Here is a 14,622-nt window from a genome sequence, read left to right as displayed (position 1 = left end):
AAATGCTCTTGAATTAGTACTTAAAGTGAGACCATGGCAGATGTAGTAACTCAACTTAATGAAAATACGAAAAATGAAGGTAAATGGTTTTCAGGATTCCTGCCCACTGTGAATTGAACTGCTTGGAAAAAACTGCCTGTGCACCAGCTTGCACATTATAACATTTCTACTGACAGCCACTACAGGGAGTTTGACCAAGTGTTATTCAGCTAAGCTTTCTTGTTAAACCAGTAACTACAATAAATGTAAGTGTAGTTCATTTTGTACTCACGTAGGCAGGGCAACCAATTTTGGTTTAATCTGAAGTTTCAGAGGTACTCAGTTGTCTTTGGAGTTAGCTGACAGAGGACTTACTTCTCACTAGGTACAATAAATGCCAATAAAGAGGGGCTGAATATGCACTATACGTATGAATAGACACAAAGAAAAACACTCAAAACTAGATATATAAAATATTGTCGGCTTTTCCATCATCAATTTTAAATTTACATCTGTTTCAGTGAGAATTTCAGTGAGATTTACATTTCACGTATTGCTCTGGTTCTGTTCTCTGGTCTGGATCTCTGTTACACAATAAAGCCTGGAGTACTGAGTCCAGATGTGGAACCCTCAGTACAAGAGAGACATGGCCCTTGCAAACTCATCCAGACGAGGGTCACAAAAGTGATCCAAGGAATGAAAAACCTCTCCTGTGAGTACAGGCTGAGAGAGCTGGGGCTGTTCAGCCTGGAGAAGTCTGGAGTTTGGGGAGAGAAATATCTGAGACTGGGTCAAGGGAGACCTGATAGCAGCCTCTCAATATCTGAGGGAGGGCTGTAAGAAAGAAGAGGACAGACTATTTAACAGGGTCTGTTATGACAGGACAAGGGAAAGTGGTTTCAAACTAACAGAGGGAAGATTTAGACTGGATATAATAAAGGCTTTTTGCAATAAGGGTGGCAAGGCACTGGAACAGGTTGCTCAGAGAGGTGGTGGAAGCCCCGTCCCTGGAGACAATCTAGGTCGGGCTGGACAGGGCTCTGAGCAACCTCATCTAACTGTGGAGTCCCTGTTCATTACAGGGGGGTTGGACTACATGACCTTTAATGGTCCCTTCCGACTCAAACAATTCTATAATTCTAAGATAAGAAAGCATTCTTCCTTTATTTCTGATCCTGAATATCTTCATTCCTGCTCGTCTTCCACTCATTTCAGTAGATTCAATCCTCCAGCTGTAATATGGCTCAGTGCTTACTATACCATCTACTATCTAATTTCCTGGAAACAGATGTCTCATTCTGACATGGAAAATCCAGCAAAGATGTGAGATTTATTGAATGAACTATTAATGAATTCATTAATATTGAGAAAATAATGAGTGAATCAAGTGCCATTTACTATAAAGTCTGGTTCTCATTTGGACCAGCCATGAAAGCCAATATCTCAGCTAGTGGTAGAGGTGACACTCCCTGGACATAATGATGGTTGTTTAACTAGTCCAGTGAGTGTATGGGGAGAAATCTGTGTCTTTAAAAAAAGCTTTTCACACAAATGGCTGAGGATTCACACATTCTGGCTTACTTTTAAAATGCAATTCTGTTTCAAATGAACAGAGTTCCTGGCCACGGTTCATGTCATTAACAGCTTCGAGAGCCTTGGGCCATCCTCTGTCTGCAGACACAAGGGTATCTGCAAATTACAGTAATGGAGACCAGACCCACACTCTGCCTACTTCAGCAGCTCCTGACCACAGTGCACACTACACACCCCAGGAAAAGCTTCTGACTGATACTAGAAAAGCCTTCTAAATTGGAGGCCCACAATTTGCCCTTGAAGCAGCACCTTTTTCGCAGTCCTCAGGCTCTCTTTTTATTGAAACCTCTGTCTCACAAGCATGTGCTATTTCTGTTTATTGGATGTACAACAAACTAAAATTGTGCATCAGCAAGCTCAGGTAAGATGTGGGTGACTGCAGTTTTTCTCCACTGTACTGCAGGAGTGATGAGGTAAATATCTGAATACGAGGCAGCCGGCTTCAAACAGAACAAGATAGAGGTTTTAAAAGCCAGAAAAGAATCTATTTTAAATTAGTTAAAAGCTATCAGCAGTCTGATCCTAACTTTCTAGATTGCTATGTTGATAAGCTCTGTGGAGTACATTTTTTACACCATTTACTGTAAGCATTTAAAAAAGCACTTTTTGTAAAATGAGAAAACAAAAGTAGCAACAAAGCAATACATATCTGAGAATAATCTGGTTGTAAATTTCTATTAGACAAGAGCTTCTGTTTGGGCAAAAACAATCTTTGAAACAGTCTCACTCTCATGATTTTGGTAATAGGATTAACTGTATTCTTTTAAATTTCAGCACTACAATTAATAATATAAAATGCAATTGTTCCACTATTGCAATGAAATTTAAAACTACTGTGATTTCCAGTATTAAACCCACTGCTGGCAATAGTGCAGTAACTGTGCTTATCAGTTTGCAGGCATTAATATTAACTTGTGGCTGATGATTTTAATTTCACGACTCTGAGAAAATGCAAGAATTATTTCAAATATATTAATTACACTTTCGTCATCTGGAGAGGGATATTTTTTTTTCTATAAGCACTTTTCACATAGAGTTCCAACATAAATATTTTTCTTTCTTTCAGGCAAGTGATGGGGTTTAGTGAGAAAAATTAGAGATGAAAAAGCTTATTAGGTCACCTAATTCTTATTGCTGCCAGCACAGGATTTTCCTTTACATATTTCAATGTTTTGCCCATCTATATTAAATTACTCACACAACGGGGATTCCACTGCTTCTCACGAGAGGCTTTTCTGCAGACTAATAGATCTTTGCCTTTGAAAATATTTATTTGTACTCCCTATGAAATTAAAATAAAGCGTAAGCCATAACTCCCAAGTTTTTCCCTGCCTACTGCAGTCCTGCCTGGAATAATGCACAGCTGGCTGAAAACTCTGTCCTTTGCTAGCCGTCCTTCGTCCTTGCAAGGGGGTTCCAGAACAGGCACTGTTTAAACATTGCAGCTGACATGATGCTCTTAACCTGGAAAAATGTGAAGGAATGATCTCTTCAGGGTGAACAATGTAGTTAGAATCATAGAATCACAGAAAAAATTAAGGTTGGACAGACCACTAAGATTATCTATTTCAACTGTCAGCCCATCACTGCCATGACCACTCGCCATGTCCCTCAGTGCCGTATTTCTTGAACCTCTCCAGGGATGGTGACTGCACCACCTCCCTGGGCAGCCTGTTCCAATTCAGATTGAACTTCTTGTTGGTCTGGTTTTTAATCACTTCATAGTCCAAGCGAATTTACTATGAAAGAAATGAGAATCAGTGGAAGAAAGTTGGGATATAGTAGTCTGAAAATTGTAAGAAAATGGGGACACATCTCAAAACTGAAGCAACCATCACTTCGTCAATAAATGAAAGTGGAAATTTTAGCAAAATACAAGAAATTGGGTAATGTAAAACTCATTTCTCATCATCGTTTGTAGAAAAATGTTTTGCAAAAGCCTCTTGTCTTCCCCACGCAGTCTGCAGCAATGGGGATTTTATAATAAGCAGGAGGCCAGCTTTTGTAATGTCTAGTGAACTGCATGTCATTAATTCCAACTAAGCTCAGGTGCTTCCATCTGAACTTGTTATTAAAAAGTCCCCTTATAATCAGAAAAGAGCAATCCCTTTGACTGCAAGGAAGCCTTGGGTGATCTGATGTTTATATTTAATCAAAGAATCCCACCTTGACATCTTCCTCAAGAACATAATCTTCACTGATAGAAAACGAAAATGTCCTAAGATGACTGATAGAAGAGATATTCTAATTGTCATCTAGTAATTATTTTAAATGTAATTTAAGCACTTCTATTCTTAGAAATGAAAATTGAGTAGGAAACAGGCAAAGGAATGCAGAAATTATTAGAACAACATCAGCTGATTATTAATTTGATGGATCAGATTTAAAGCTATTTATATTTAAGAAAAATGCTATTCACTGGCTACTGCTATTGATAACATCTCCCACACTACATCTGAAGTAGTAAAAACCATTAATGTTACCCTAAAGATGAAGGCATGCTGGTTATTTGAAGTAGAATGCGATCACGGATATGACTGAAGACACTGACTTAAGAATCAAGTGAGAAGATAAAGCTACAAGCAAAACTTTCCATGTTCATGTTTTACCTGAAGTTAGAAACTGAATGTTGAATGAATTGACAATATTTGCAAATATATGTTGGAGTTTGGGTGTAGTTAGCCTGAGTGGGGACTCACATTCAGACAATACAGACATCACCAGTGACTGCCACTGGATTCCATTTACATGTATCTCTAATGGGACAAAATTAAGATTTCTCAGAGTTCTGAATTTTCTCTGTGTAGTGAAAATACTCATTAATAATTTGGATTTAGATAAAGTGAAGTAAAAGGACTTCCTAATTAGTTTACATTGCGATAAAATAGAATACTCAAAAGAGATTTGATCTTCTGTACACATTCCACTGGAGATGGAGGATTATCTTTCCAGCACATGATTTATTTGCAGAGATAAAGTGCAGACTGTTACCCAGCCAGTGAGGCAGGTCTGTTAATACCAGCAGGAGGAGTTTCACTAGGTGGCCATAAGGAGGAAGCTGCCTAATCTCAAAGGGGACTTACTCTTGGTATCAGTGTGCAGTAGCCTTTTTTCTGTCCCATCACAAGTTCTGGTGCCTCAGTAACCAGGGCAAAAATAAAAAATAAATCAACAGCATGCTCTGAGTTCCTTCCTCTCCTTGTACAAGAGAGAGATGGATGATGAAAAGAACTCCCAGTTTGTGCTGTAGAATCAGCAAGAGGCACTGCTTATGAGAACTATTACTGGACTACATTTATTAGCACTGAAAAAAGCAAAGATTTATCTTTACAGAGTGCAAAAACAGTTTTCAGTTCCTCTATCCTCTTCACGTTACATATCCACAATACAGTTCAACAAATATGAATATATGAAAATATGCTGCAAATATTTTTCTTGCACTCTCCATAAAAAGGTTAGCATATGTACTGTATTTTTTTCTTGAGGGAAACAGATGTCAGGAACTAGGTACCTTACTGTTGCCATAAATGTCCTCTCTGTCTGTGAAAACTTTGTTTATTCCTCTTATACGGTTTCTCACTTCCTTTTCGTTCTCTCTTTGACATCAGTTTATCTTTGAATTCAGAATCTGAACTTGGATGTGCTCTCTGGAAGCATGACCTGCTGTTATTATCAATGGAGTGTGCTGCTAGCAGAGGTGGGAACCTTCCGCTAACCTGAAGGATTCTTTGCAGGGGAAAGGTTTAAATCACAAGGACTGGGGTATTTGGAAGGCCAGATTACCATCAGCTGCACAGACACTTTTAGAGTGCCTTTCTTTAAACAAACTGCATATACATTTTTCTTTGAGACGTCGGTGAGGCAGATTTCTCATTTTCCAAAAGCCTCCTGGATTCTTTCAGAGCTTTTTCATATCAGCATTATCCAACACTCGCATAGCACAACAGAAGTGAAAGCCTTGCATAAGGATTCTAGCTTTAAATGGTCCAAATACAAAAACTGTAAGACTGTCTTCAAAGCAGCATGTAGACAACATCTGAGCAAAGAGGGTGAGAACATCTCTGTTCATCTTTTCCAGGTATAATTTCATAATGCACAGCAAATACACGTGGTGCTGCAGAAGCGCTTACTGGTTTTAAAGGGCTCACTAGAAGCACTTTCTACACATTGGCATGCAAGTTGTTTCATTTGTTTTCAAACGGGTGGCAACCTGTTTAAACAAGTGCTGTATTACACTTCCCCCAGCATGGGGGAGAGACGAGGTACAGCACTTACAGCTGTCAGAGATACTCAGCAGCCCAACTGTGAGATCCTTAATGCTAACGGAATTCCACGCTCATTTTGTACTCGTGCTGTTCGACTTCAAGATGTAATTACACTTGTTACCAGCCACAATTTGCTGTCATCACGTAACTCTGAAGAGAACTAACAAAGCCTTTAGGGCACTGTAGCCAAACAATATAAAAATGTTAAGGAGGAAGGACGTATAGCAACTATTTGTCATAATCATGGGACTCACTTCCTACTCCTCTATGTGAGTGATTCATCTTTTAAAGATTAAAATAACAGTCATTATTAAAAAATGCTCACAGTATGAAAAACTGCCATCTGTGCTATGAATAGGAACTTCTGTAGCGCTGTGAAAATCTTCTTTGATATCTGCACAGACTGTTTGTGCACAGATCACAGTTGCGCAGATACCTGCATGTTCTACGTCAGATGTTTCTTGAAATTTTGCATTTGGATTGATTAAGAAAATCAGGATGAAACTAATTAAAAAGTAAAAATTAATAAGTATTTTGCAGCTTTGTAACGTGGAAGCAGGAATTAAAAAACAAAAACAAAACATATTTCCATGTTATTGTTGCTGCTCAAGAGATGATATCACAAAGTTCCAATCTAACACCAGACGTATTATAGGTATGGTGGCATCTGCAGCATCCTAAGCACAGATGTACACACAGGTCTAAATTTAAGGACAATTTCAATTTCTTTTAATGTTAATGTGATCTTAGTTAAAAAGTTCTGAGCGGATGTTACATAACAAAAGCATAATATCAAAATAAAGATTCAGGTGGAAAACATTAAACGTCAGATTATCTGAGAAAAGACATTGCAGGTGTAACCAAGGCAGTCCAAGGAAGTTGCTCGAGTGCCTGCAGAGTAAGCAATGAAACTGATCTATTGTGCTGAAGAGATGCTGCATTTGGAGATTCCAAAAATGAAAACAAATTTGAGGCAAGAAGTCCACTTGTGTGAAGCTCTGACAGTTGTCTAATAACTATTATGAAAATAATAATAATATTTAGTGTAATTTACTAAAAGAAGCACAACTAATATAATAAGCTTCATAAACAGCTGCATTTCAAATGTTGTTGAGGAGCCAGACAGAATATGTTATAAAATTCAATGCATTGATGACGAAGGTCAGCATAAGAATTTCAGAGACACTACTGCAAGCATGGCATCAAAAAATGGAGAGAATAAAATGCCAAGTAAGAAAGGGATATCAAGATAACTTGCACGTTGTAGATTTAAAGAAAGGATGTTGGCAGCATCGGCTGCAAAAGAGAACACGTGGCTTGCAAACAAGCATTTCCAAGGGAAAAAACAAAGTCTCTACTTTTGGCCACTTTACGCTTCAACTAGTGATGTGTCATCTAGGAAAAATACTGTGTACTGAAATGATGGATTGGATGTTACAAGGCAAGATGAGAACAAGGAGACTGAGTCACTGAGACAGGGTGACAACTGAACTTTTCAGTGGTAAGACTACTGACCTTCTGTCCCTTCAGTAAAAGTACAATGTGAGAATTAGTGCATAAATGACCTCCCTTCATAAGGACCGGCACTCAGAAGAGACGTGAAGAAACACTGGAGACAGAACATAGAGATGACTGTGAGTTCACAAGATGTTACGAGGGATGTTGGGTATGAATAGAAATAAACAGCAGATGCAGAAGTGAGTGGAACCCTGAGAGTTTGCTAAAGATGCAATGAGAGAGCAGTGCAGAAGTTCTGATGGAATAGAAAGGAAAATAGGGGAGAGGAGGAAAGATTGGTAAGATATGGCCATTAATTTTAGAAGCATTAAAGAACTGAATTATGGGTCTTGATGAAAGCAATTTGTTTTGGCTTCATGGAAAACATAATAATCTGGCACTTCTCTCTTTCAAAGAGTTTGAGATCTCAAAACAGATAAGATTTTAAGCAGACTAAAATTCTACTAGGGTTCAAGATCCTGTTCCCTGTTTTTTAAGTTATGAGTTCAAAAGTCTTATCCTTGTTGACATTTGTTCCTGAGAAATATGTTAAAATACTCCCAGCGAAAGAAAATATTTTGAAGCCAGCAAATGGATGAACCACCATAAACTAACATGAAAGTACCAGGAACCAAAGGTGAGGATTTAATATTAAGTGTCAAAATGTGAAGAATGTAAAAAACAGGAATATATAAAATACTTTATTGATTTATTCCAAGCTGTAGAAAATGTTTCACCTCAGACCTGATTTTGCAGGTCCACTTTTACACACTTTAGCTTTTGGCTTCATGTGTAGATAAAGCATTCCTGTGAGTATGTGACACCAAAAACTACTTCTTGTTGTTGTTGTGCCTTTATTTTGTCGTTATTTTGTTACTATTTTTCCCTTGTTTAAACATGAAAATTGCTGATATCAGAACTTGCTTATCTACTAAATCAACACTTCTGGTGTTTTAGGTGGCAAAGTCTACAGATATAGACTAAAGTAAACATCTTCTGATGTTTCCTCAGAAAAATCTAATACTTCCTTAGCTATTGGAGGTCTCACAAGATCTCTGCATTTGCCTGTCAAACAGAAGCTGTGCAGCTGTAAGTAAATGATAATTGGAAAGACAATGTTAGTGGTATCCAAGCATCTCTCTCCAAGCAGCTTGGTTGTGCGCTGCATGGAATAAAACCAGGATTGGCTGAGTAAGGGAATTTGCTGTTTCCCAGGAAAGGAAATTGCCTAAAGCACATCTGGCCAAACGTTCTACATGTTTAGTTTTGACAAAATATACATTTCAGCTCTTCTTATAAGGTGAGTTCTGTAGAGTGAGTATCGTCTTTCTAAAAAGGGAAAGCTCTAATTTGTACTTTAAATATACTGAGCACTTATTTGCTATTTTATGTCAAATATTATATACACTCAGCTATAACACAAGCAGGAAATCCCAGCCTAAGCGTCAGTATTTCATTTTGTAGGATGAATGTATGATGAATGCAAACGCTTTGCTCCATACCCTCAGTACAGTTAAAGATGAGAACAATGAACATAATACTGAGAAGCAGCAACTGGCCCAAATTGTAAGTTTCTACTGAATCTCATACTGGCATATATAAGATTCCATGCCAAATTATCTGTGTTCCTTCCTACTTCAGTGTGGCTAAGAATGAACTGCGACACCTCATAACTGGAAGGAGTCAGATCTCTGTCATTCAGCTTTTCTGGAACAAGCCCTGCCCTGCAGAATACTTGTTATGCCTCTGAGGCTCAGTAGAAAGGCTGCATTCAGGCATCTTCCTTCCTCCTCTCCAGTTTTCAAGGACGCAAATGTATTTAACTGGCCTTACTTTTCACACCAGATTTCCAAATTTAGCTGTTACTACTTTCTTTCCCCCTGAACTCTGCCTGGCTTCCATTCCCCGGAGAGGCAGAGAAGACCACTTCCTCCTTCACAGCTGGGAAAGCTGCTCCCGAGGGGATGGAAAGGGTGAAGGATCACAAACAAATGCTCCAAAAGATGCCCCAAATGCAGCACTCTCCCGTAGTGACGGGTTAAAGGGATGTATATTTATCCCGTTGGCAAGGTGAATGCTCACTAACGTTCCTGGGTGGTGGGAAAGAATTCTTCATTAGAGTAATATGAGTCCATCAGACCCAGATGGGGAAATAGCAAAACTCTCCCTTTCCCTTCAGTTACTGCCACCGTAGCCAGGAATTACCAAGGAAAGGTCAGGGAAATGTGAGCAGGGTGACCCCCAGGGTGCTACTGAAGAAGGGGGTGAGAAGCACGGAGAACTGGTGGTTCCTGCTCTGCTGGTATGGGTCTGCCACCCAGCATTTGTTGCCTCCTGCACAAGGATACCTGCACTTTCTGTACCTTTTCCCTGAGCTGCAGATAGCTGCCACAGCGATTGGCCACCAATTCATTCATTCAAAACAACAACAGCAACAAAAAACAACTGTAAAAAGGTGAACTGATTCCTCCTCCCAGTATTCATACAACCACAGTTCTCCCTAGTGGAGGTCTGAGATACAGCAGTGTGGCCAGGCAGCCTCCAACCTCTGCTTTGTTCCCCACTGTGGTGCTGGTCAGGGGCCTCCCAGAGTCATTGGTTTTCCTAAAGGTCCCACATCAAACCTTTACAGTCTCTCCGGTCTCTCCTCAAAAATCCAGCAAACCTGAGCTGCAGGATCAGGCTGGCGATGTGACTGACAGTGTGACATATGGGTGATATTGAGATCCCAGAACTGCTGCTGTAATAAAGCCTCTCTGACAATTTCTCAGTATCCCTTAAATCTCATCTTTGATATGTGTACAGTCCCTTGAGTAGAAACATAATAATTAAATCATCTAACAGACTATTCTGGTCATCCTCACCCTTTCCTTTTCTATTTCATGAAGGGACTAAAGAGCCCACAAAAATATAAGCAGAACAATTAGGACCATCTTCCAGTTCTCCTTATCAAGAAGATGCTTTCAGGGCTGCAGCTTGCTGATTTTCAGCACTGCTCTTGTGGGAGTCCCATATTCCGTAGTCTAGCATTGAGAAGAACAGAAGAGGGAACAGACAATTTAAGAACAGTTATACACAAGCCAACAGGAAACTCTCTTTAACTTCAGACGAAAAAAGCATTCAAATCAAATAATGAATTTGAATGTCTGGTTAGATATTAAGAAATCCTTCACAGAATCTAGTGTATAAGTCTAATCCATGTGGCATAATAGCAGGTTTCTCAATTACATTGCAATAAACTGCTAACAAGAAAACAAAATATATCTGCACTGTGCAGAAAGGTACCAAAACTCCTGAGCAATGCAGGTAGCTGTCGCATTAATATACTTTGCTATCACCACAGAACCTTGAACGGATGGGAAATATATCATTTTCACAACAAACTCCACAAATACGTATATTTTGTACAAAATATTCTGGACTGTATCTCAAACCCCGAACATTTTCTTACATGCCCTCTGCCTGAAAGGATGAAGGTTGGCAGATGAACATTGCACAGGTCACAGTCCTACCAGAACTCCAACCTTCCTGGGAGTCTCCAGAATGGAATTCCAGAGACTGCCCTTTTCAGAAGTACCAAAGCATTATGTGAAGAAATCCCAACTGCTTTCGATAAGGTAAGCAAATGCAGTTAGCTGTTACAACCATTTTCGTCAACCCCTGAACGCAGTTCTCATGATATAAAGAGTAAAATTACATTAATGTGCTATGTTAGACACAGCAAGCTGGGTAAGATGGTCTGCCCCAAGAGATGGTGGTGAGGCACACTGGGATCTTCCACCTACCACTGAAACTTTGGCATCTGATCCACGCTGGTTGGACGAGCATGGCATTCCCCTTATTTTGACTGTGAGAAACCTACAGCTCGTGGTCCCCAGCCAAGCAGAGCAGCGGGGTGGTTTCTCTCCAGGAATCAGCGCTCTGTAGTGTTGGTTTCTAGAAGCCAACAAGAGGGAAAGGAAACTCCTCTGACATTTCAGTGCGCGCAGCTCTTTCCCAGAGGCTGGTGAGGTAGCATTCTGCTTTTGTGGGGACATTTCTCATTGCAGAGATCATGGGAGTGCGGAGAAGAGCAAAGCTCCTTCTTACAACTCCTTTGTACAGCCAAGCTTCCATCTCCTCTCTGAGATGTCCCCTCACCTTTTCCAGGTGTTTCCCACTTGGGAGGGCAGGAGCCGCCCCTCACTGCAGGCAGTGCCTTGGTGCTGGTGGCTGTGTGAGGCTGGATTTGCAGCTCACGTCGATGTTATCGCTATGAGACACAGCCAATTCATATCGATAAAAACCAATTAAAAAGAAGGATGAGCTTAAAAACATCTAGCTCCTGAAAGCCACGCACATAAATGATACTCGGGTCAGAGATCCTCTGACATATGGAGTCTGCGTCGGGCTGAAAACTTTCAATTCACCCCCTCTTGTTTCCTGTGCAAGGACGTGCTCCCGCTTGCTGCCGGACGCTCTGGACAGTGCCGAGCACAAGTTGCCTTAAGCACAAGCTAAATCACACCTTCGCTCGGGGAGTTCATAAAAACAACCCCTCAAGTTCCTTCCAGAAGCACAAACGGGAGCGCGAACCGTTTCCCATCACCGCGACCGCACTGAGGAGCGCTGCCCGCTCGGAGCAGCTCCCGGTGAGCGGCAGCGGGGCCGCCCGCGCCCAGGAAGTCCCTCGGATCCGCCGGGGTCCCGCTCCCCCCGGGGCTCTCCCCGCCGTCCCGCGTCCGCGCGTCCTCCCGGAGGCGAGGGACCCCCCCGCGGAGGGAGGGAGGGAGGGGCGGCCCCTCCGCATGTCTGCCTTCCCCTACCAACTTATCATATAAGGAACGGGGGGAGCCGAGCACCGGCGGCAGCTCGGGACGCGGCGAAGCGGGAAGAGGAGTTCAGGGGGTGGGAAGGCGGCGGAGCTCGGGCAGGCTCTTCGTGGGCACCGGGCGGGCCGCCCGCAGCGCATGGCCGCGGGGCGCTGAGCTCCGAGCTCCGGGCCGGGACCTCCGCGGGCAGGAAGATGCGGCTGAGCGTCTACTTCACGTGGGGCTGCAGCATCGTCCTCGCCGCGGGATACAACGCCTTCGGGAAGGGCGCGGAGCCGGCGGGCAAGAAACAGTACCAGGTCCAGCACGGGCCGTGCAGCTACACCTTCCTGCTGCCCGAGGCCGACAGCTGCCGGCCGCCCTACGTGCCCAACGCCGTGCAGCGCGACGCGCCGCTTGACTACGACGACTCCGTGCAGAGGCTGCAGCTGCTGGAGAACATCATGGAGAACAACACCCAGTGGCTCCTGAAGGTGGGATAACGTTTCTGTCCTACGAATCGGGCTTGCGGCATCTCCCTAGCTATGTCGTGATGGGCTTCTTCCCTTCTAACATCCCTAATTTCACACAGCATGTGCTCTGTGCTAGGTTTCTGACCTGCTTTTCTATCCACGAGTTGTCTCGAGTCTGAGAAGTTAACTTTCCAGCTCAGCAAGGAACAGATCGCTGCAGAGTCTGCCATTATGCTGGAGTTCTGCAGGGTTTGCTGTTACATTTGTGCGTTTTGGGCAACCAGTCATGGCACGGGTGGGCAGCAAGCATGTCTGAAGGCTCTGAAATGAGAGCAGCAGCTCGGAGTGTATAATTAACCAGCACGAGCTGTTCTATCTCTGTTTAAACAATATAGAACGTGCCGTTGTCTGAGGCATGATAAAAAAAATAAACTGAAACGTGATCTCAGAATTCGTAGGCAGAAAAGAGAGTAGGTAAAGCCACAGGGATAAGTGTAGCTCCACGTGAGGAATGCCAGCCTGGCTTGCCTTGAGGTTAGCCTGCTGAAGTGATGGGATTGCAAGAAAGTTCACTGGCGGATATCCTTCACATCCTGTAACATTTCCACTCAGACATGCAAATATTCAAGGAAAAACACACGCCCCAAGGTGTTTCAGATGCCACATAGCTTCCTTTAGTGCCACTCCATTGGAACTACAAGATTTGTTGCCCAAATGGCAACATTTGTAAAATTATACCTGAAACAGCTGGAAAACATTATACTGCATCCATTCTTAATGTGACTGGAGCGTAAACCTCACCACCATGCCACATTTCTACAGGAACTTGATTCTAGACGTGACAGCTCAATGTATCTCACTGCCACCTGGAAGAGAGTGACAGTACAGTTTAATTGCACCATAAATGTGCAATTCCATGCTTATTCCCATCTGCCGAGCAGTAAACACGCCAAGGACTTAACTGAGAATTTGACACAGTAATTGCAGGATGATGCCCTACGAGTTTATTAAAGAAGCGTTGCAAATGGAGAGAATTCAGAACTCTCTGTAGTAAGCAGTCCCTTTTTCATTCTAAAATCACATCATTATAACATAATTTTGCATTGGGGTTGCCTTAACTCATTAGTTACAGCATTACAGAACTAGCATGGCAGAATCAAAGAAACCTGGTAGTGAGTGTGTGTGTTTCAGAAGCAGAAGCCTCTTCAAAGCAGAAAGTGCATTGTGTTCATCTACCTGAAAATGAGCACAAAAGCTTAAATCCAAAACGCACACTCAGAGTGTGCATCTAAGTCTGTCTTCATGGGCTCAGGATGCGTAAACCTATAAATTTGGGAAAGCTAGCAATGTCAGTAGCCTTATTTTTCTTTTAATGTCACAGGCAAACTTACTTCCCTCCACATATGGACTTATCTTTCTACTTATTAATTTACAACACTCGCTATTGTAATGTTAGACCGACATTACCAGATGTGCAGTGCAGATGAAAACCACACAAAGTAACACAGCCTCATCTACCCAGCTGGTAAGCAGCTTCCCAGCATAAACAGCAAAATCACACACGGTGCTCCTCTGCTAAATGCCACTTAAGTAGGAAAACAATCATAAGTGACATCAGGTAAACAGAAAGCAGCCAGCAAATTCCAGCATCCTTATTTAGTAAAAACTGCGCTTTTCCTGTCACCCTCTGGGAAGTCAGCTACAAGAGGAATAGGATAAGTGCCTCCAACCGATTCTTTAGGGGATCAAAAGAGAGATTCTGTTTTACAAGGCAGAGAAGCGTTTCTTTTAGTGGAGCACAGATTTCCAAGTAAGATGCTGTACAACAGACTGATTTTTTTTTTTCCTAGCTGTTCCACAGCTAAACATCCTGTAAAATCAGCACTGTTTGCCTTTTTCACTATTTTAACACCTGCTCTCTATGTCATCTGTTTTGTTCACAAAGAGACTCCAACAAAAGTTGCCTTTCCTCAGATTTGCTTTGCTGGTGACACCTGGTCTGCCAAGTGAAGATGAAAAAGCAAA

The 14,622-nt window shown here is 42.0% G+C and overlaps 2 protein-coding genes across 9 annotated transcripts in view; one reads left to right on the top strand and one right to left on the bottom strand.

Annotated features, from left to right (window-relative positions):
- Nucleotides 1–14,622, bottom strand: part of MCPH1 (microcephalin 1) — a 121,229-nt gene that overhangs the window by 22,157 nt on the left and 84,450 nt on the right. The gene's annotated exons all lie outside the window — the stretch shown is intronic.
- The window catches only part of ANGPT2 (angiopoietin 2), a 42,701-nt gene continuing 40,402 nt past the window's right edge, over nucleotides 12,324–14,622 (top strand). For both annotated transcript variants that reach the window (XM_042823438.1, XM_042823428.1), the window contains exon 1: nucleotides 12,324–12,618. In XM_042823438.1, the coding sequence (XP_042679372.1) occupies nucleotides 12,340–12,618 (279 nt within the window). In that variant the 5' untranslated portion in view covers nucleotides 12,324–12,339. The remainder of the gene's footprint in view (nucleotides 12,619–14,622) is intronic.

Source organism: Centrocercus urophasianus, unplaced genomic scaffold, assembly GCF_019232065.1.
Source record: "Centrocercus urophasianus isolate 14NV4802_14NV808 unplaced genomic scaffold, USGS_Curo_1.0 seq_10, whole genome shotgun sequence".
Classification (NCBI taxonomy): Eukaryota; Metazoa; Chordata; class Aves; order Galliformes; family Phasianidae; genus Centrocercus; species Centrocercus urophasianus.
This window is presented reverse-complemented; position numbering and strand designations above follow the sequence as displayed.